This window comes from Botrytis porri (assembly GCF_014898465.1).
Source record: "Botrytis porri strain MUCL 3234 chromosome Unknown BPOR_009, whole genome shotgun sequence".
Taxonomy (NCBI): Eukaryota; Fungi; Ascomycota; class Leotiomycetes; order Helotiales; family Sclerotiniaceae; genus Botrytis; species Botrytis porri.
Genome location: NW_024066083.1, coordinates 2307571 through 2329190, shown reverse-complemented (window position 1 = coordinate 2329190; position 21620 = coordinate 2307571). Strand labels below are relative to the sequence as shown.

The 21620-nt window shown below is 37.0% G+C and overlaps 5 protein-coding genes across 5 annotated transcripts; 3 read left to right on the top strand and 2 right to left on the bottom strand.

Annotated features, from left to right (window-relative positions):
- The first annotated feature begins 3170 nt into the window (after window positions 1-3170).
- On the top strand, window positions 3171-5044 carry EAF01_007442 (uncharacterized protein). Its single transcript, XM_038915697.1, has 2 exons — window positions 3171-4021; window positions 4074-5044. Exons 1-2 carry the CDS (start codon window positions 3681-3683, stop codon window positions 4792-4794), a joined length of 1062 nt encoding a protein of 353 aa, XP_038769335.1. The 5' UTR covers window positions 3171-3680; the 3' UTR covers window positions 4795-5044.
- A 5979-nt stretch (window positions 5045-11023) lies between these two features.
- On the bottom strand, window positions 11024-13282 carry EAF01_007441 (uncharacterized protein). Its single transcript, XM_038915696.1, has 4 exons — window positions 12643-13282; window positions 12350-12593; window positions 11858-12297; window positions 11024-11809 (listed from the first exon to the last, which is right to left on the bottom strand). The coding sequence occupies exons 1-4, from the start codon at window positions 12834-12836 to the stop codon at window positions 11428-11430; spliced, it is 1260 nt and encodes a 419-aa protein (XP_038769334.1). The 5' UTR covers window positions 12837-13282; the 3' UTR covers window positions 11024-11427.
- A 278-nt stretch (window positions 13283-13560) lies between these two features.
- EAF01_007440 (uncharacterized protein) lies at window positions 13561-15359 on the top strand (the record flags this gene model as incomplete). Its single annotated transcript, XM_038915695.1, has 3 exons — window positions 13561-14101; window positions 14160-14274; window positions 14330-15359. The coding sequence occupies exons 1-3, from the start codon at window positions 13978-13980 to the stop codon at window positions 15357-15359; spliced, it is 1269 nt and encodes a 422-aa protein (XP_038769333.1). The 5' UTR covers window positions 13561-13977.
- Window positions 15360-16962: 1603 nt separating this feature from the next.
- EAF01_007439 (uncharacterized protein) lies at window positions 16963-17594 on the top strand (the record flags this gene model as incomplete). The annotated part of the gene is made up of 3 exons (XM_038915694.1): window positions 16963-17153; window positions 17241-17409; window positions 17490-17594. 3 exons carry the CDS (start codon window positions 16963-16965, stop codon window positions 17592-17594), a joined length of 465 nt encoding a protein of 154 aa, XP_038769332.1.
- A 590-nt stretch (window positions 17595-18184) lies between these two features.
- On the bottom strand, window positions 18185-20009 carry EAF01_007438 (uncharacterized protein; the record flags this gene model as incomplete). Its single annotated transcript, XM_038915693.1, has 4 exons — window positions 18185-18495; window positions 18633-18857; window positions 18937-19584; window positions 19652-20009. 4 exons carry the CDS (start codon window positions 20007-20009, stop codon window positions 18185-18187), a joined length of 1542 nt encoding a protein of 513 aa, XP_038769331.1.
- Window positions 20010-21620: the final 1611 nt, after the last annotated feature.

Below are 21620 nucleotides of genomic sequence, written 5' to 3'. Positions count from 1 at the left end.
CAGCAACATGGATTTTGTATCTCGAAATTGAATGAATTAGGAGACCGCGAATAGCGGTTGTTCCAATATTCGAGTTAATGGCAGTACATAGCGGTACATAGCGGTACTTTCAAATAAATGAATCTTTCATAATCGACACCAACAGGCCGATCACACTTATGCTCGCTTTAACTTAAATGATTGAGATGCATAGAATGTCTCGAATGCATTGACGCTGCCAGCATATCACGGACCAAGCTTGGTCAAAATAAGATACAACTCAACCCCTGTTTTACTTCGTACAGACATTTTCGATGGCGAGATTGAGATTCGAAGGGGAGGCCACTACTTGATTAATCGAGAGTAGAGTTGCAATGTGAGCGAACGTTCGGAGGGACTGGATATATTGTGATTGAACATTGTACCCTTTCCTTTTCACCGCTCATCCAACCTCTCTCTCCATGATCTATCGGATATCGTTGTGTGCTGAATGCTGAATGCGGAGGGAAATCCATACTTGATGATCATTGGTAGCCTCATCGATTGTTTATGTCTGGATATGCATCGACCAGCAAGGATACGCGAGAATGCTGTGGATGATTTCTCGTATGCTTGATTTTCTTTATCGAGAATCATGAGCTCGGGGTTCAACGAGTACGAGGCAAAGCTAACAAGTAGTACTTTTCTCCGGAAGAGAGTGAGTTTGTGTTGTGTGTGTGTGTGTGTGTGTGCTAACCAAGATCCTTCATGACTACATTCTTCCCACGATATGATTGATCGAAGAGATTGCTATGCTGCTCTCTCATTGTCCCATCCATCCAAGTGAATTTTAAAAATAAGGACTGCCAACCAAACTATAGATACCACAGTGATCACACCCTGACTTAGTGTCGCAATAATTATTCCGATAGCATGGTTACGATGATGACTATGGAAAACTCTCTTTCACAGATTCACGGATTGCAGTTACAGATGACAGGAGGGAAGATGGAGGTAAATATAGAGGGAAAATATGGAAAATCGAATATAGGGGGTTTTTGGAGTCGCAAACAAACTTGATAGAAGGACGATCTATCTCATCTATCCTCAAGGAGGATCCATCGATATCTATTGATATCCATTGAAATCCATTGAATATCCATTGAATATCCATTCAAACATTCAAAGCTCACAGCTCACAGCTTTCGTCTTCTCATCCACACTTTCCAGACATATATGCAAGGACAACCCATACATATTCCTCTCTTCCATACATGTGAATCTTGCCCACTCACCTGAATCTCCCATTCAAACTTGATAAAGAAGCAAAGAAACTTCTGAAACAAATTCACAATGGCAACAATCAAGATGATAGATGATCAAACCCAGATGCTGGCAATGATCCCATCTTCCTTCCAGAATCCATACATTCCGCACTTTTATTGTACAAAATCCCAATGTCATCTCCATAGACCTCGGTAGTATGGAGTAGCTACTTCCAATCATGATCCAATATGCCATTGAACCCAGCACAACCTCGAACCCTTCGCCAATGTTTCCGCACAAGAGACCCAGGAGACCGAGGAGACCCAGGAGATCCAAGAGACGCAACAAATTAATATATTGGTCCATATGTTCACATTCACCTGCATCCCTGAGGAGCGCAGGAACATGTACGCGGAGGACACGTCATGTTTGTCTATTGCTGTGATCTCCTACACTTACTGCACGATAATCATTGCAGGAACATCACCAAAATCCAGATAGTCTCCCGGTTACTCAGCATGCACACCAGGTACAAATTAATATCATTGGATTTCTCTCCTAAACTTTCTTGGGGTTCAATTTCAATGCAGACTGGAATGCGGACTTTCCAAGAAGTAAAAGTGTGTCCCACTGGCATCATTCACCGTGCTCTCCTCTTCAATCGGAACTATTCTTCTACCATGAGTTAGCTCAACGCCGCCCGTCGGCCGGTCCAGTTCATTGGGTCGACGCTTTGGTCTTGGTTGTGTGTCTATAGATTATGCAGGCCGGAATAGCCTCAATTTAGTGTTGTGTCGCGAAAATTGACCTCTTAGAGTGAGGAGAGGAAAGGAAATCAAAATAAACAAGCATCAATCCCATCTGACATGTTACACCCACATCTGGCATCTTACACCTGTGACCTTACACCTTACACCTTACACCTTACACCTCAGACGCTTATTATACATGTAGCTAGTAGCTACTACCAGGCTATCCAACATAATATGACGATCCTTCTAGTCCAATTGACCAATCAGCAATCCCAGAAGCTATTATACACCTTTTCCCATCTTCATATCCCTAGTAAAAACATTCATTACCTCGTTGTCGCCTCGTATCTAGGAGCTGGTGGAGTATCCATCGGACTCGATTTGGTTTTTACCCCTCACAACTTCACCCAGAATGCTCGAGGTTCATCCCGTCTCTTGTTGGATAGATGTACACTTACATGATACCTTCTTATCTAGCCATAGTACGCATATCGGCAGACAGGCTTGCTATCGTTTTTGTTTTATTTTTTTCCAATATCTGGAAAGCTCCACAAGGTATTCTTATATGTACTTATATAGCGAACGGACTCTTATCCCACTCTTCGGCAACCCCCAAGTGCCAAATGGTACAAGTATCCAATATTACATTCCCGCCTTTATATCTGTTTGTCGCTACTCCAGATAACCGAAATCATCACTCCTGTGCCGTCAATATAGCCGCAATAAGCCATCATAGATTCATAGATTCGATGGTTGAAGTATAAAACATCAATGATCTAGGAGTTAATTTCTCCAACGTGTGATGTACATTTGATTCTGATAAGCAAATCTATGAGCACCAACATCGTACGCTACAAACGACGATGACAATCTTGTAATTTGTAAAAGTTTACCCCAGATACTCTTTCTCTATATCTGATGCAAACCCCCCTTGTTCACATCACTTGGTCAAGCCATCAAGGAGTCAAAGACCCTGAAGTGATGGCTGACATCCTGTGCGTCTGTTTACTGTCATGTCAATAATCAATATTGAGTGGATACACGCTATGACGATATATACAATATATTGTTTGATAGTGAGAGTGATTTCAATTTGCGGATCTCAATTGGACATCAAGAGATCCATCGATCAATCTGTCGAACCCAAGAGAGATGATATAGCGAAATCTAATTGTGATTCACGGGAGCTTTCTCTCCACCCTGTATGGAATATGAACAATACATAGTAGTATAGTGCAGGACATAGTATAGTACAGTACAGTACAGTACAACACAATACAACCCACAGTATAAAGAAGAACCGTTTACCCCATCAATCGAACCCTGGAATAGGGGCAAAGGGGAGCGGCTTATGCTAGGAATTCTGACTGTTCGACGTTGGCACTGATCTCTTTTGGGTTTTGGATGCAGGAAGATGGCATGTAAGGTGAGGGGCTCCGAACCTGTTCGCGTTCGCGCTGACATGCGTTGTATATCTGAGACTTCAAACAGATTGTGATTTATTGTAATTGCATAAAGAAAATACGGAGTTGAATTCTCACGTGACAGTTGATGTTCATCAATAAATGCACACCTCAAGTATGCTAGGCAATCGAGCACAAGGTTATTGATTTCAACATGTGAATTCTCAGCCTTGCGAATCCTGTCGCGTCAACCCCGACAAACTTAACTACATTGCCATCTCACCCAGAAGTTCAATTCAATATGCCACCAGAACTGTTGCCATCAGATGAAGAATACGCATCATCAGAAGATGAGGATTTCGCACCAGATACGGCGCCAGCACAAGAAGAATCTTCAGAGTCAGAAGCTGAAGATGAGGATTCGACAGCTGTAACGAATAAGTCCAAGAAAAAGACTACGAAGAGAAAGAGAGGTGATGATGAGGAAGCCGAAGATGCGGGGTTTGAAAATTCAGGTGATGAAGCGATTATTGAGAGAGGCTTGAAGAGGCGGAAGAAGAAGAGTAGAAAGGTGGGGAAGGAAGAGGAAGATGAGGGTGGTGAAGGAGGTCTGGTGAAGACGAGGAGTATGCGTGCTCAAGAGTATGTTTATCATTCATCATTTGTAAATGTTTTTACTGATGAGTGCATGTAGGAAAGTTGAGAAGAAACCTCTTGCAGATACAAAAGCTGCAACAGTAGATGTAGACGCCTTATGGGCAACCATGATATCCGGCAAACCTATCTCATCCAACACGACCGAACCTAATCCCTCCTCACAAACCACAAACACATCTACAAGTCCTAAGACCGGGAGAAAATCTCCAGAGCCCCATGGAGGATCCAGAGAACGCAGTAATTTCAACGATGGACCCGATTCAATGGTTATGATCAAACGCACCTACAATTTCGCCGGAAAAGTCATCACGGAACAAAAACTCGTTCCTAAAGATTCCGCAGAAGCAAAACTTTTTCTCGCATCTCAAGATTCCGCTTTGAAAGAAGGAGAGGGGGGGGAAGAAACAGAACTCTTCGTTAAGCCTAAACGCAGTCTCAAGAAAGCACGACGCTCAATCTTTGAACCTGTGGTGGAAAATCCTTTGCCGCAGAGAACGGATCTGTATTTTGGACAAGCGGCTGTAGCGAGGAATTTGACGAATGGTGTGGGTGCGACGGGTAAAGAGGCGAAGAAATTAAATACGGTAGAGAAGAGTGCGATGGATTGGGCTGGATTTGTGGATAAAGAGGGTTACAAGGATGAATTGGATGCAGCTGGGAAGAAGAAGGGAGCATATGGAGAGAGACAAGCTTTTCTGGCGAGAGTGGAAGCTAAGAAGGTGGAGGATGAGAGGAGGGCGAGGGGATTGCCTGTTTGAGGATAAGTGTGTTCTTTTTTCGAATGATGGCTTTGGAGTTTGGGATCTGGGGCGTTGGGTATAATGATTGGATTTTAGATGAATCCAGGGTTGGGCAAGTTTTATGCTCTAGTAGTCATGGAGATATTTGGATCTGTTCAGTGAACGTTGATCTACCTCTCTCCTCTGTACAGGAACTTTCTCGTTATTCCTCTCTTGGAAGTTCTTCGAGTTCATACATACATACATACATACATACATACATACCCACGAATATTCAGTAGAGTAGATGAACATCCTATCTTTGAGAAAAGAAGATGTATACGTTGAATACATAGAAAGAACGATTCTCTTCCTGTGCATATTGACTAAATCATCTTTTCTTGTTTGTTTTGTCTTTCTTTCTTGCTTTATTCTCCTCTGTGTTTTGTTTTGTTTTGTTTTGTTTGTTTTGTCGTAGTGAGTGATGTTGAGTAGTATTGAGTATTATTAAATAATATTAAATATATTAAATAGTATTAAATAATATCAAACAATATTAAATATAATAAAATATGATATAATATAATATAATATAATATAATATAATATAATATAATATAATATAATAAAATATAATAAAATAAAGTTTTATTTATATTTAATAAGTTAATTATAAACTATATATAGTCACCAGGTACTACTACTAGTTACTTATCAAAATCATACTAAAATTCATTAAAACTTATAGAATATACTTTTGATTTTTAAATTATAAGATCATTAGTTAGATAAATAATTATATAATTAGATTAAAGATTAATTTAAAAAAATTAAAAATTATATGATTTATTTTTAATAATTGTTTATATTGTATTAAAGAATAATAAGTTGAAACTAAAAGAAAAGAAATATTCTTAGAATATTGAAATTTATTAATAAAGTAAGCGGAAATCATAAACTTTTATAAATATGTTTTTAAGTAATATAATTAATGATTTAAAAAGATTCAAAGAGTATTAAAAATATGATTTTATTAGATATTATTATCGAAATAATATATATATTAAAATTAAAATTAAAATAAAGTAAGAATATTTAATTAAAGTTATTGATTTTATATATAATATAAGTAGTAAAATGACTTTTTTTAATGGGATTTTGATAAGCAACTAGTAGTAGTACGCTAGTACTATAGATGAATGAATGAGTGAATTTGTAAATAAGAGGAATTATTTGTTTACTCTGATATAACTTGAACTATACTACTAATGTTAATGTCGAGATGAAGATGAAGGTGAAGGTAGAGGTAAAGGTAAAGGTAAAGGTATAGGTGTTTATATGTGTTTAGGCCTGTATATCTATATTACGATATACATGTAATTGCGTCCGATTGAGCTAAGTATAATATTAAGCTTCAAGCTAATGTCATATATAACTCTATAGTATACTTTCTTTAGCTTTATAGCTTTTAATTTTAAAATTAATCTTTAAACATTTATTAAGTTCGTTATATTATTAGAAGCTTTTCCAAATAAGAAATAGAATAATATTCATATATATTTATAAATAAAGCTTTTATATATACTTTGTTTACTTTTGTTTAAACATATTACTTTTACTCTCTTATTTGTATATAAATCTTCTTAATATTATTTAAAGATATTATCTCTTTTCTTACCCTTAATTTTTTAATTATAGATTATAATTCAATAAACCTTATAATTACAAAGTTTTATAGTAAAATAACTCATTAATAAAATAAAATCGTATTTCTATGTTTTCTAATCCTTAAATATGTTTTTGTTGATTTTATTTCTTCTTAATTAAAACCTTCTTTTTCTAACCTTAAAAAGTTTAATAATAACTCTTAGAAATTTGATATATAATTATTTTCAATTCAAATAAAATTATAAGTAGATAGTATTATAATTGATAATTCTATAGCTTAATTTTGTTATATTTATTTTAATCTCGAATCTTATATATAAACTGTAATATTATTTGAGCTTTTTTTTCTTAATCAAAATGTTCTTTTAGATTATATAATAATTCTAAATCAATTTGTATATATCTATAACAATTCAAATAAAGTTTAAGAAGTTAAAGATAAACTATTCAATCTTAAATAAGAAATCGATTCATTATATATTTATATTACAAAATTCGAAAGAATTTCTTATAAAGTTAAAGATTAGAATTGATCTAATTTGAATAAAATTTCAATTTTTTATAATAAACTTAATACTATTTTTAAAAAAATCATCTTTCTTAATAGTTTTCTCTATTTTATTTATATTCTAATTTTATTTAAATTATATAATAATTAATTATATATATATATAACAAATAGATTCTTTATATTATTCCATTTTAATAGGCCCAAAGTCCTATATATATTACAAAATCTATTTTACTTTTATTATTATAATTTAATAAATATTAATAATCTTAATATTATTATTTGAAATTGATTATACTCTGACTTTATTTTATTTTTATACACTTGAATTTTTTTTTCTTAAAAGAATACTTTTATATAAACAAAATAAATGTGTTTAATATGAAAATACTTTTTATTAAATATAAACCTATTCATTTAATTCATATTAAAGTACTTAAGACTGACAAGAATCTATTCTAATTGTTATACTTATTCCTATTAACTATAAGAAGAATAATAATAATAAGAAGAATCTAAATAAAATAATTAATAATTAATATTTTAAAGATTACTTAAAAAAGATAGAAACTTTTAATAATACTTTCCATCTAATAGCAATATATCTAACCTTTTGATATGTTTTATAAAAAATTGATCAAGAAAATAGTAATACTAATAATGAAGAAAAAAATTATTAATTATATTTTATACTTAAATTATTTATTTAAAACAAATTCGAAACGAACTTTTCAAAAAAAAAAAAAAAAAGGAATAATGTTATAATATATATATAATTGTATTTAATTAGATTAAATATAATATTAAGTTTTGAGCCGATTGTATATATAACTCTATAGTATATTTTCTTTAGCTCTATAGCTTTTAATTCTAAGATTAATCTTTAAACGCTTATTAAGTTCGTTACAATCTATATCTCTAATATCTCATTCTATTTTATTTCATCTTATTATATTTCATTCTATTTCATTTTATATTTTTATATATAATTCCATTATACTCAATCTCTTCTCTTCTCATTTCATTTCATTCTAATCTATCTTCTATTGTTTCATCTCATCTTATTTATTTCATTCTATTCTATTCTTTTCTATCTATTCTATTCCATCTCACTCTTTTTAATTCATCCTAGTCCATCTCATCTTATCTCATCTAATTCAATTTTATCCCATCCTATCTAATCTTATCTCATTTCATTCTATTCCATCTCAACTCATTCTATTACATTTACTTTACTTCATTCTAAATTATTCTATTCCATCTCATCTCACATTATCCCATCTCACTTCAAGAATTTGAACAGAATATGAAATATTCTTTTTAGATCTATATCTATATAGATCTTAATCTTAATCGAAATGAAGTTGAAATGAAATATAGATATAGATATAAATATAGATATAGATATAGATATAGATATAGATATAGATATAGATTAAATATAAATCTTAATTCTATATTTCATTTTATATCTTTTTAATTGATATTAAAAACTATATATATATTAATATTTATATTTCATTTTAAATAGATATAAATAAGATATAGAATCTTTTAGATTTAGATATAGACTTAAATATTGAAAAAGATGTTAAATTACATCTAAATCGTTATTCACATCTATATCCCAATCGAGATAGATGTGGAATGAAATATAGAATAAACAGAATGAAGTATAACAAACCAGACAGAAAGACCGAATAGACAGCGGGTGGCTTTCGAGTCGGTTCGGTTCATTTCAGCTCAACTCAATTCAACCGAGTATACATTTATCTGTTCATTTGCCTATCTATCTATTTATCAATCTACCTATCCATCCATCTGCCTACTAGATACATACCTATATATCTACACCAATCCTCTCTCCTTCTCGAGTAAAACGAAAACGAGAACAAAATCAAAAATCAAATTTAAAATAAGTCAGTATTCTTCTCACTCTCCCCTCTCCCTTCTCTCTCCATCCCCATCTGTAAAGCTATTAAAAATCGAAATTCAACTATTTCAGTATTACAAGATAGAATGAATTATCCATTCATCACCTATTCATCACCTACCCCACCATGCAAAATTACCAGTAGCTCCGTAAGAGACGGATCATCCAATGCAGAGTCCAGAATGCTTTGAATACCGACCTAAGTCTTTCAGATATCAGCATTAGCATTACCTTCTTAAGCCCTTAATATTTCAATGTTTATAGATATATAGATTTATAGAGATGCATGTATACAAATATATATATATCTGTATCCGATTATATGAAATTAAATGAAATGATTTGATTTTATATCATATAATTTGAATCATTTAATTTGTTTGAAATTGAAAGATTTTATTAATAAATTAAGTAAATAGCTAAACTAAATTGATAAATAAAAGGATAATAATGTAAGGGGAATTGCTTAAAAGAAAAAGAAAGGAAAAGAAAAAGAAAAAGAAAAAGAAAAAGAATGAAAATTGATGAATAGAATATATTATATTTTATAATATATATATTTAACTATATAACTAGATTAACAAGCATCTAAATAAATGATTATAAGAATAAAGATAAATCAAAATATAATTATAAAATATAATACTATATAATATAATACCTAATTATTATCAAATAAGACAAAAAGAAAAAGAAATAGATAGAGAATGTTGAGATAGAGATCATGTGACTACGCTAGCGTTAACGCTAGCGTCTTCCGACACTATAGTAATACGTTTCATAGCCCTAGCTTTTAGAACCTCAAGTAATATAATAATAGTATGAATCATAGTACTATATTGACTTCATCATCCTCATTATGATACTAATAAAGAAAAAGAGATTACATATAGATAAACAAATAAAATATACTAAATAATATATAATAATAAAAATAATCTGTCTAGATATTTATAGATGTATATATAGGTATATATAGATGTATATATCTATACTCGATTATTTAAAATGAAATAAAATGAAATGATTTAGTATTATATGATTTGAATCATTTTACTTGTTTGAAATTGAAAGACTTTATTAGTAAGTATTACGACGGTATTCAATATACCGCGTCACATGGCCAAATGGTCACGTGATGGACCTAGAGGATCTAGGGGATCGAAGAATAAATATCTAGATCTATAAGATCCAAAGGATTCAAGCAGAACAGAGTCTCATAATTCTATAGAAAACGAAGGTCTATATAAGGAATAGGGTTTCTTTATATATAAAGCTTTATACTTAAGAATAATTATTAGTTTTATTATTATAATTACGAGAATTGTAATCAATTATAATCTTATTGAATTCCTATTTGAAGTTCAATCTAAACCACCTCGAGAGATCTCTAGACACTTCCACGTGACCCTAGAGGCAGCTCCCGTAACAGTAAGTCGAGTGAGTAGCTAAACTAAATTAATAAATGAGAGAATGACAATATGAGGAGAATCGCTGAGAAGAGGAGGAGAGGAAAAGGAAAAGAATGAAAATTAATGAATGAAATATGTTATATTCTATATGACATATATACCTAACTATATAGCTAGATTGATAAGCACTCAGGTAAGTAAATATAAGAATGAAGATGAATGAAGATAGAATTATAAAATATAATATAATATCTAATTATTAAATAAAAGAGAAAGAGAAAGAGATAAATAAAGAAAAAGAGAAAAGAGAGAGTATATATAAATAAACAAATAAAAAGTACTAAATGTATATAACGATAAAAATAATCTGTCTAGAAATTTATATTAGTATATACAGGTATACATAGATGTACGTAGATGTCTAGTAAGAGAATAATTTAATTGATTAATCGATTAGTTAAGTAAGAGAAGAGAGAAGAGAATAGAAAAGTATATGTTAATCTAGAAAAATATAAAATATAGAATATAAAATATAGAATATAAAATATAGAATATAAAATATAGAATATAAAATATAGAATATAAAATATAGAATATAAAATATAGAATATAAAATATAGAATATAAAGTGAAGAATATAAAATATAGAATATAAAACTATCTATTTATCTTTCTACATGTCTATTTACTCACCTACTCACCTAGTAATATCTATAGTAAACATATTAAATTATAAGATTTAGAGATAAAACAAGTAATAACATAAGACTACTATTCAGTATAAAACAGTTCAAGAGAACTTTTCATAAATACACCCATCAAATCAAATCTCAAGAAGCATATTCTCACTATTTATAAACCTATGAATAACTCATCGATACATTCATTCCTTCCCCCCTCTTCTATTCACAACCTAACCTACTAATCCATCCATCTGGGTATTTCGCATAAAAGTAGAGATGAGAATATCTGATAAGAAAAATGCCTATCCCACCCACCCGACCTTAAAAAACACCACTCACTTCATGAGTCATTAATAATCCATGCTATGCTGTCCATCCATATACATTCATACCTTTAGCCATACCCCCAATTCCTATGTAGATCAAAATTTCCTACCTCCAAATACCAGGTACACACGCGTGGATTCATCTCCTCGTAATACCATATAAGGCTACATTCCAAACCTTGGCAAGTAAATTGGCAATTAATCCTGTAGTAGCCAAAACAATAAAGATATTAAAAACTTCCCACCAATGTTTTGGTCTAACTTCCGTCTCAATGAATTCTTCCACGGTCCCTTTTTCTGAAGTCACGTTGGCGGGAAATCGACCAGTAGTCATGTATTGCTCCATCAAAGCATCCTTCTCATACCATCTCTCTCGTAACCATACTTCGAATTTTTCAGGGTTATCCAGAGGCATATCGGCAATTTTGAATCGACGCCAAAAGAGATTTACAGATTTTGGTGGTCGCCCCTCGATATATGAAGAGGTCAAAGTAAAGTAATCCTGGCCGAACTTTCCTCTCCTAAAAAGCATTAGAATGAATTGGCTGTTTTGAAGAAGCTGTACTTACGGAACACCTTCATAAGCCATTGTACAATCATATACATAGTCCACGGTCTTTTTAAGTTCATTTAAGCAGAAAAATGAACCGGTGCTTCTCGGAAGAAGAGTATGCTCCATATCCTTGACGCCTATTTTTGCCGCCCATTTTGCACTCGCCTCTCTTCGATTGTCACTTGCATTTGTACCCTCGGGGAACAATAGAAGCCACATAGGATCGAGGTCCGAAGCCCCCGGGCGTTTCTCTTGAAGTTGTTTGAATCGATGAGCCATTACTGGTCGGTCTTTTTCCATCTTTCTTGACATGAAAATAAAATTAAAGAACTGCATTCCCCACCCAATAATCGGAACCCATTTTAGAGAGTCTTTTACAATGATATAAATATAACCATGTGTTTGACGTTGGTTGGTATAAGCCACCCACCAGAGGTAGAGCCAGTCCGTATATAGCTATCAAAACATTTAGTGTGATAGACTTGACACATCCCAAGCTTGTACATACCTGATGATTCGCAATCATAATCAATCTTTCTGGGAAATCGCATTCGGCTCTTCCATCCGCAGTCTTTCGCAATTGCCCTGCTACCGAAGCATCACCACTTATTCTAACCACTGTTGGACTCCACCATTGTGTCATCGTCGTTATTAGAAGTCCGAATGATTGTTTCGTAAGTGCCATCCATGAATAATATATATCTCGATTGATCCAATATAAAGGTACGCCGATCAGTTGTGTAGCTTGAATCCTTGTACAGGTTTAGCCAAGTATCTCGCATCTCTTCCAGCAGAACTTACGTAGAACAACAAGCCCAGAAATAAGTCGCAAAACTTAACAGCCTGCCAATTTGTGCGACCGATCCATGCCTAACCTCACCAGAGGGGTGATCTCCTTCTTCCAGAGCCTTTTCCTTCGTTCCTCCTCCAAAATCCGGTAGAGGCGCCGGCATGGTTGGAGCCTTGTTCCTTTGCTTTAGGTTTTGGTCGGCCATGATCAGTTGATGAATGAAAAGGCCAGAATTTTCCGATTGAATGGGTTGATAGAGGAGGAAGGTAAGCTCTGAGGTTTAAATATGCACAATGAGGCTCTCTTGAGAAAGGTTATGACTAGGCAGGATTGTCGTGTGCTCGGGAAGGCGGGAAGGCTAGAGGGATGGAAGGCTATTTCGTACTACTGGCAGCTATGGTCGTTTGGCTTGGTGGGGTGGATTAGGTATTAATGGATGTTGGCGGAAGCTTTAAAGGCAAAGGCAGAGGCAGAGGAAGAAGAAAAAGAAAAAAGTAAGTATGTGTGTATGAAGATGGATTGGAAGTGAATATTAAAGCATCTTATTCCATTCCTTCATTTTTGAGTATATTTATGATGTACCCGAGATGATATAGGTTTGTGGTTGTCGTGTGAGGGGAGGGATCAATATATGTAGCTACTAGCTCGTGAAGTAAAACGCATGTGAGTGGAAGGATGTATGGAGTGAAGTGAGTGAAGTGAAGGGAGTGAAGGGAGTGATGGGAGTGATGGGAGTGATCTGAGTGAAGTAAGCTATGGTAATAAAAGCAAGCTTTGCGTAGGTGTCTACGAGGTGGACGTAAGCGGACATGATGGAATCGTATGCACAGACCATCTCTTGTTTTTGGGGGGTGGAAGTATTAAAGGGAAGCTTGTTTGGGTAAGAGAGGTAACTTATGACTTTCTTCAAATCACCATTGTGAGAATTGTCATTCAACCCATGAGAAAATATACTCACAAAACCACCAAACCCATTATGAAAGTCTTCGTCGGATGAGAGTGTCGATAGCTATCTATTTATTCATAAATAACAGCTTCATCACGGTCAAGTCATTGTGTTCTTATTATTCTTATTATTAATCAATGGATGGATGGATGGAAACAAACCTAAAAGTTCATCGACATCAAACCCTTCCCCCAAATCAATCAATATCCAACGAATTCTCAACATCCCCACCAATAATGTCAACTGTACCCATCTGGTGTTATTAGTCAGTCTCTTGCTCTATCTCTCTATCTACCATTCAAGAGAAGCTACATAGACGGCTTGTGTAGGATCATCTCGGCACTGGGGTCAGTCTGTACCACGATATCATTAATACTTCTTCCCATTCCTCAAATTCAACATGTTTCCGAGGGTGTTGCCCAGATTTCGCTCCACACAAATCAGATCTTTCAGCAACACAACTCCAAGATCGGAAATTTTAGATATAAAAAGTTTGCCGGATAGAATCATTCCTCGGTATCACCGTAAGTTGCCAAATGCGTCCTTGTACCTTGATACAGATATTCACATGAAAATTTATAGGTTCACAGGAGAGCCATCTCCTTTCTTTGCAATGGCCCTCGCCACCTCGAAATCTATTAATCATAAAGAAGGATCGTTCCCCGACCGTTGCTGAGGCTCTCCTTGAATATGTCAAGTTCGTAAAACGTATTTCCAGTGAAAATCTAAACTCTCAGCTGACTGGGTACCAGACATGTACACTCAAACTACAACACTACATCTCTCATATTCGAGAGAAAAGTAGCCGAGAGTATACACAATTCTTTGGCTTTTCCAATCTACAGTACTGATTTTCCATCCCTCTTCCCATCCAAAGTTGATATGGTAACAACACTCGGTGGAGATGGAACCATTTTACATGCATCTTCTCTTTTCAGCACCACTCGTCATGTTCCTCCAATTCTGTCCTTCAGCATGGGTACTCTAGGCTTCTTGGGTGAATGGAAGTTTGCTGAATATAAGCGAGCCTTTCGAGAAGTCTACATGTCGGGCGCTGCTGCTGGATCGCACCTCTTTCGAGACGAGATGCACCCTCACATTCAAACATCTACTTCAGATAAGATTAACGATATGTCTGGCTGGTCAAATATGAGAGGCAAGTCGATGGGACCAACACGGAGTTCGAAAGTGCTTCTCAGAAATAGATTGAAGGTAGAGGTCTTTGACGCGAATGGAAAAAGTGCTCACGAGAGTGCAGAGGGCAATGTGCATGCCATGAATGAAGTTATTATTCATCGGGGGAAAGAAGCACATTTAGCCATTATTGAAGTTTTTGTCAATAATCAGTTTTTAACTGAGGCGGTTGCAGATGGTATGATCATTTCCACACCAACAGGAAGTACGGCATATAGTTTGAGTTCTGGTGGCAGTATCATTCACCCCCTCGTCAGCAGCCTCCTTTTGACACCGATCTGTCCAAGAAGTCTTTCATTTAGACCCCTTGTTGTACCTGCAAATACACCAATCAAACTTCGATTGAGTGATAAGAACAGAGGAAGGGAATTGGAAGTTAGTATTGATGGACAAAGAAGAAGTATTGGAGTCGGCGTCGGCATGGAAGTAAGAGTTCAAGGCGAGGAAATGGTAAAAGGCAGTAGCGAGTGGGGTGGGGGCGTTCCTTGTGTTATGAGAGGGGCCAAAAGTGGTATGAAGGATGACGACGGGTGGGTTGGAGGCTTGAATGGGCTGCTGAAGTTTAATCATCCTTTTGGCGAAGAATAATGTCCGAGATCGATTGAATGGTGGATATCCAATTTATCACCGAGGCTGGATATATTTGCTCCTCATTCGTAACATGATAATTGAAAGGTACGTTTCCGCAATCTATAATTTCATGTAATAGACCTCACACCATGTAGGATATCTCGAGCCACGTTCTCCACAGGATGGATCAGGAACAATATTTGAGCCATATTTGGTTTCAAACAGCCTCAAAAAACCTGCTATTTTGTGAGTGGACATCTTGTGTAGGCCAAAATCTCGATTCTGAGTCCGCTACAAATTCATTCTCAGATGAGACGTATGTAATGAGTTTTGAGTAATCTCTCCTCCAATTCCTTCACAAAATGCAAAAGTTTGTACATTACGAAATCAGTATTACACGAGTCACCACGGAACTTAATAGATCTTATGGCTTTTCGATTCAATTCCCATCTTGGTACGATATGTGTATCGTTGCAAGAAACTTTGAATCATCAGAAGACTTTCTACTTTAGGGCTTATGGAATAACAGTCATTCAGCCGCCGATTTATTCGATGGGGATGTAGTGGAACATAATCACAATGTTCGGTTGTGCCCCTCGGCACCTTCGGTTGATTCCTACTATTGCCGTGCTAGCAACGGCGATTGTGTAAGTGTCCCAACGACCTCAAATCGTGACATATCTTCATCACATCTCCAATTCTGACTTCAATCTCTTCGGATTTCATCGAAGTTTAGTATGTGGTTACATAACTATTTTCATACTTATAGAACATTTCTCGAGTGCCCGATTCACTTTGTAAAATCAATTTACTTGAATCTACCACGTTGCTGGTGCATTTTGAGCACCCAACGCCCTTGTGAACTCTGAAATTTCAAGTACACAGCACGTTTGAATTTCTCCTATTTGGGTAACGCACACTATCCTGTCAAGATTAAAGACGATCAGATTTGGTTTCCGTGATACATGACCAATTGATGAAACAGTGCAGATGATACGTCGATCTAGCCAACATCATATTCCTTTACATATCTTTCACGCTATTTACAAATTTGTCATACCGAACAGAACAAAGTGACGTTCAAGCTAGAACGTAATTTAGGCAAGGCTGGAACCAAACCTCATTGAACGGAGTAGCGTGAGTTTGTATGTCGAGAAGCCACCAATAAGGAAGACTTTTTGTGCAATTCTCATCATCTCAGTGTAGTATCACTTGTTCTATCTCGTATTTTGATCTCTTGGATATTCTTCTACATACTCAATGCGATTACGTTGATGGCCCCAAATCGAAGATCTGAAAGATCATCGACGATGAGGTATTTACTTGTCCGGAAGGTGGGAAATCCGGCCAAGAAATCACTTCTGGCTGAACTCGACAACATCGTGCAATATTGTTGAGTTTTTGAATCTTGGAGTATAGGTGAGCTGGTTGTGGAATGGTGAGGTGATCGAGAAATAAGTATATAAGAAGAGGAAGGAGCGATCAAACGTTCTTTCTTCATCACAACAACATTATCCAGTCTTCACTTGACAACTATTCCATTCAACAAGCAACAATCAAACTCCTGCATAACCCTTCAAGCAAACTAAAAAAATCCAATTCATCAACTTTCATAAACACTATGCATTTCACACAAGCTGCTTCAGCCATTTTGGCTTCTCTTGCTTTCTCCTCTACAGTCCTCGCTGGTGTCTTGAGAACAACCGATTCTTTCTGCTCCAGCTCCGCAGGCTGTGTTTGGCAAAACCCAGCTTCTTGGCCAGGAGTTTTTGAGTGCAGCTGCAATCTTGCTTCTCCAGATGGAAAATCTGTGTATGAATTTCTACTTTCCTAACTCACCTGAACTCAAATCGTACCAAAGCAATTCCAAGCAGTAAAATAAACTAACACATTTCTCAGACTTCTCCTCCAAGGCTACACCGACTGGAACTACGAAGGATTTGTCTACAACGGTTACTCCACTACCGGCGTCTGCAACAACATGCCAGATCTCTTCAACAAGAATACCGAATCAATGAACATTAACGTTGACAACACGCCCGCTTGTTGGCTCTACACTCAGAAGGATGTAAGATTTCCTTTGCATTTCAATACCTATCGTCCAGACTTCATCTGAAATCGAGAACAACTACTAACAAGATGCAATAGTGTGTCGGCGACTATGCCGTCATCGACTCCAAGGGCATCGCAGAATTGCAAGGCTACTACGACAAGGGAATTCAAAGCTGGATTTGCGATCCTTTGACTTCTTAACTTCTCTTCTTGCTTTTCTTTCACACGTGGCGAGTACGATTTCGCAAGATATGGAAGGTTTCTAGAGCTTGGTGGATGGGTATCGACTAGTATTTGAGCGATCGAGGCCGGCGATGTCGTTTTGGAATGATTGGAGTTTGATGGATGGGAATGGGAATGGGAGGATTTCTCTTCTTTTTCTCTTCTTTTTTGGACTTTATTGTTTTTTTGGAGCGATGAGTGGGATGGATTGAGCCTTCTTGGGTTTGGAAGAAATGGTGAGAGGTTTTTGGAGATGATTTTAGGAGGGAACTTTCGAATACTTCTTCTTGGGGGAATCCAACATTCCCGCCTTTTATTTTGATTCTTTTTAATCTTCATTCTTAATTACTAGATATTGGTAGTTGGTTGGTGTTAGGTAGCGAGTTATTATATCTTTTGAAATTACTTTATCTCTTTTAATTTCGCTTTAGCTGCTGTGATTTGTCATCTGCTCATTGGTACTTTTACTGCGATCTCATTCCAATGTATCTACTTCGTCCGACTAATCATCCAAGCAGTCACAAATCCTTTCCACAACCTACAGCAAATCTACCTACCAACAACCCACCTCAAACCGTATACCTAAATTCCGGATGTCTATGCCCCAACATTTCTATATTCCCTTCCAACAATCTCCCATCCCTCTCCCCCCTTTCCCTCTTCCTATTCTCCCACTTACAATACCCCATCGTGATACTCGTCACCACCAAGCACAAACCCAACATCCCGAGATTGATGGCGTGGCCGGTGATGTAGCGCGGGGCATCAGCGGCTATGTAGGTGAATGTTGCGATGAAGGCGGCGATGTTGGCGAGGCCGATCTGGAGACCGGAGGCGGAGGCTCGTACGTAGTGGGGAGAGGTATTGTTTGCTAGCCAGCCTTTTGGGGGGGAGATGGGTGGTTAGTTGGGGGTTGTGAGGTTGGAGTTGTTTTTGCTGGTTTTTCTTTTTCCTTTTTTTTTTTGGGTGGGGAGAGGGAGGGGAGATATATGGGATAGAAGGGAGAGAAGTACACACCCATAACAACAGGCGGACACGCAAAACTTCCCGCGGCAACAAGAAACGTACCGCCATATTGGATGTGAGGTCTCGAGGTTGCGATGAGCATTATATAACCGACAATGGCGATGCTAGCACAGATGAGCATCAAGAGTCCGCGACGCTTGAAGTGATCTGAGAGGGAGGTGACAAGGATCACGCTGAGGAATGCTGTCATGTTTGGGGGGACGGTTAGGAGGTTTGCTTAAAGGGGTTTAGGGATTAGTCTATTTGAGAGTATTGGTAGGAGTTAAGATGACATGAAATGAAGGGGGTAAACTACCATTTACCCTCGTATACCCCAACGCCGTAATAATCGTCGGTAAAAAGAGCGAAAACGAATAAATAGGCGTGATGACGGCAAAAAAATTCAAAGAAAGTAACCAGGTATTCCAGTTACACACTGCGAGCTTCACCCAATGCCAGTCAAATTTCTCATTGTCGATATTAGCCACGGGGGACGCACCGCGAGAATCGAGTTTCATGCGCTGGATTGCGAGAGAGCGGTGTTCTTCTGTGAGGAATTGCGCATGCGAAGGGGTATGCGGCAGGAAGAAAATCGTCAGAATGCCAAAGAGAAGCGTGATGGCGCCTTCGACGAAAAAGATAAAGGGCCAGCCGTTATACCGCTTTGTTTTTATTTGAGAGAGGCCCGTCGCGAGGAGTCCGCCAAAGGCGCCGGAGAGAGGGGCTGCGCAGTAGAAAAGGCCAATGCGTCGCATGAGTTGGTGACGACGGTAGAACATGGCGAGGTAGATGATTATACCGCCTAGCAAACCGCCTTCCATGAGACCGAGGAAAAATCGAGCGATGAGAAGGGATTTCCAGGTGGTGACGAAACCGATGCAGAGACTTATGAGGCCCCAGCCTATGATTAGGGCGGGGAGGTAGTAGCCTGCTCCTATCCTCTTGACGAGCCAATTTGAGGGGACTGGAGTATGTCAGGTTGATGGATTAAGTAATTATGTGATGGAGCGGATGTACGGAGATGGACATACCATCAACACATATATACGGAACGTAGAAAATAGCCAGCGCGATATTAAATTTTGTTCCTGTTAAGATGCCCAAATCGGCAGCGAGTCCATCGATTTTCGCATTTCCGATGTTGGAGCGGTCGATGAAAGCCAAGAGCCATAGGCCGAACAACCAGGGAACGATGTGGCGATCGAATTTCTTGGTGATGAGTTGATCGAGTTCTGTGGAGATGTGGAGTTCTTCGTCTAGGGGAGAGGGAGTGTTGCTTGGGTTTTCGAGTTCGGTGATTGTGAGTTTTTCATCGGGGAGCTGCGAGTTTGAGGATGGAGATGAAGAAGGAGAGATGGTTTGGGAGGTTTGTGGGCTTCCATCCGTCATGTTTGGTTGGAGACCAGCGGATTTTTCAATCGTAGATGAGATGGATTTGAAAGACGATTTGCAAGAATTATGAGATACAGAAATTTCTTCAGGGAATAGTCTAGATTTGCTTGAAGTTGTACTTGTGGATTGTTACACAGCAGATACATATATATTTAGCTATCTAATTGCAGCGTACGTTACGGATTCGGTGGCACCATATGTGTATGTATGTATATATATACCGATCAACGGTACAAAACCAAATCTAGAGAATCCGGCATTCTAGAGGCGGGGAAGGAAGGTGACGTGCGGGTTAACCGGGGGCCATGTAAAAATGAAGCTGCAGGAGTTAGGGTCGGCCAATGAGGATTCGAGGTGGGAGTTGCTGGATAAGGAATATGTAACATACCTATTTGAGTAAGTACCTGTGCAAGTTTTGGTTAGATATTGATGGCTGTGAGTTTGTGTGATTGAGGTATGTGTGAGACTTGTCTGTGGAGGTTGGAACCTGTTGAATGATTGGAGCGAGGAGTGCACAACCCCCTCCCCTAGCGATGAATGAGGTTTACTCATATGATATAGTATTATTTTGATGGAGTGATTGGATTAAGTTGAGATTTGATGGCCAAGTTGGAATCATATTTAAGTTGTATGTTATTCTAAGGTTATACAAACAACTCACAAATTCGAATATTTATTGCAATGATATGTATCAATCTTACCAGTAGCTTATTTTTAGTACCCCTTCATTATAACGCGATTCAAGTAATTCGTCTTATCATGTTGTATTGATCCAGGCCTAGCAAGGTATGATTGTGCCGAGGAGGAAATTGTCTCTGCCGAATCTGAAATGCCTAAATTACACCACTACCTGTACCAACAGATTACTATCAAAAGTAGCGAATCTGAACGATGCAAGATATTCAGATAAGCGACATAAGGAATACTAGATGATTATGTTTTGATCATGCCGAAACGGTACACTATCATCTATCACTCTATTATTGACAGTTTACAACATCCATCAATTTCACAGAATCTCATTAGCCCTTATGTCTCCTTCTGGAGAGTCATGTAAAATATGAGTACAGCAATCAGGGTATCAGCACGAGCCGAGAGATCCAAGTAACTAAATCTCCATGCATCCTCAGGTATGCAACGAAAACTCCGGTATTTCCCCCAAGAATCTCCCTGCAAAAGTCGACAGGACCTACAATAATCCAACCAGACACAGATCCTCAAACATCTGTTCTTCTTTTCGATTCTTTCCTCGACAGCATCCTTCATGAATTCAAGACATCATGAACTCTTCATCCAGCCAGATTCTATCTCGAGATTGTCGAACCTTCTACCTCTGCCAAAGCGACTATCTCTATTCTTCCCCGGCCAGGCCAGTATTGAGCTAGATCTTTTGAATTCCCACACAATCCGCAAACTTTCGATCAAAACTCTCGTCCGTTTCCTCGTCCCAGATATGCTCAGTGTAATAGAAACATCTGAAGGCAGTTGTTCACAAGCTATCTATACATCTACGAGAGATCCTCCGAAGTGTTTAAAAACCATCCATATTGAGAGCAAGATACCGTAGAAGCTTCGAAATCCTCGTAACTAATATTATGCTTCCCCAGT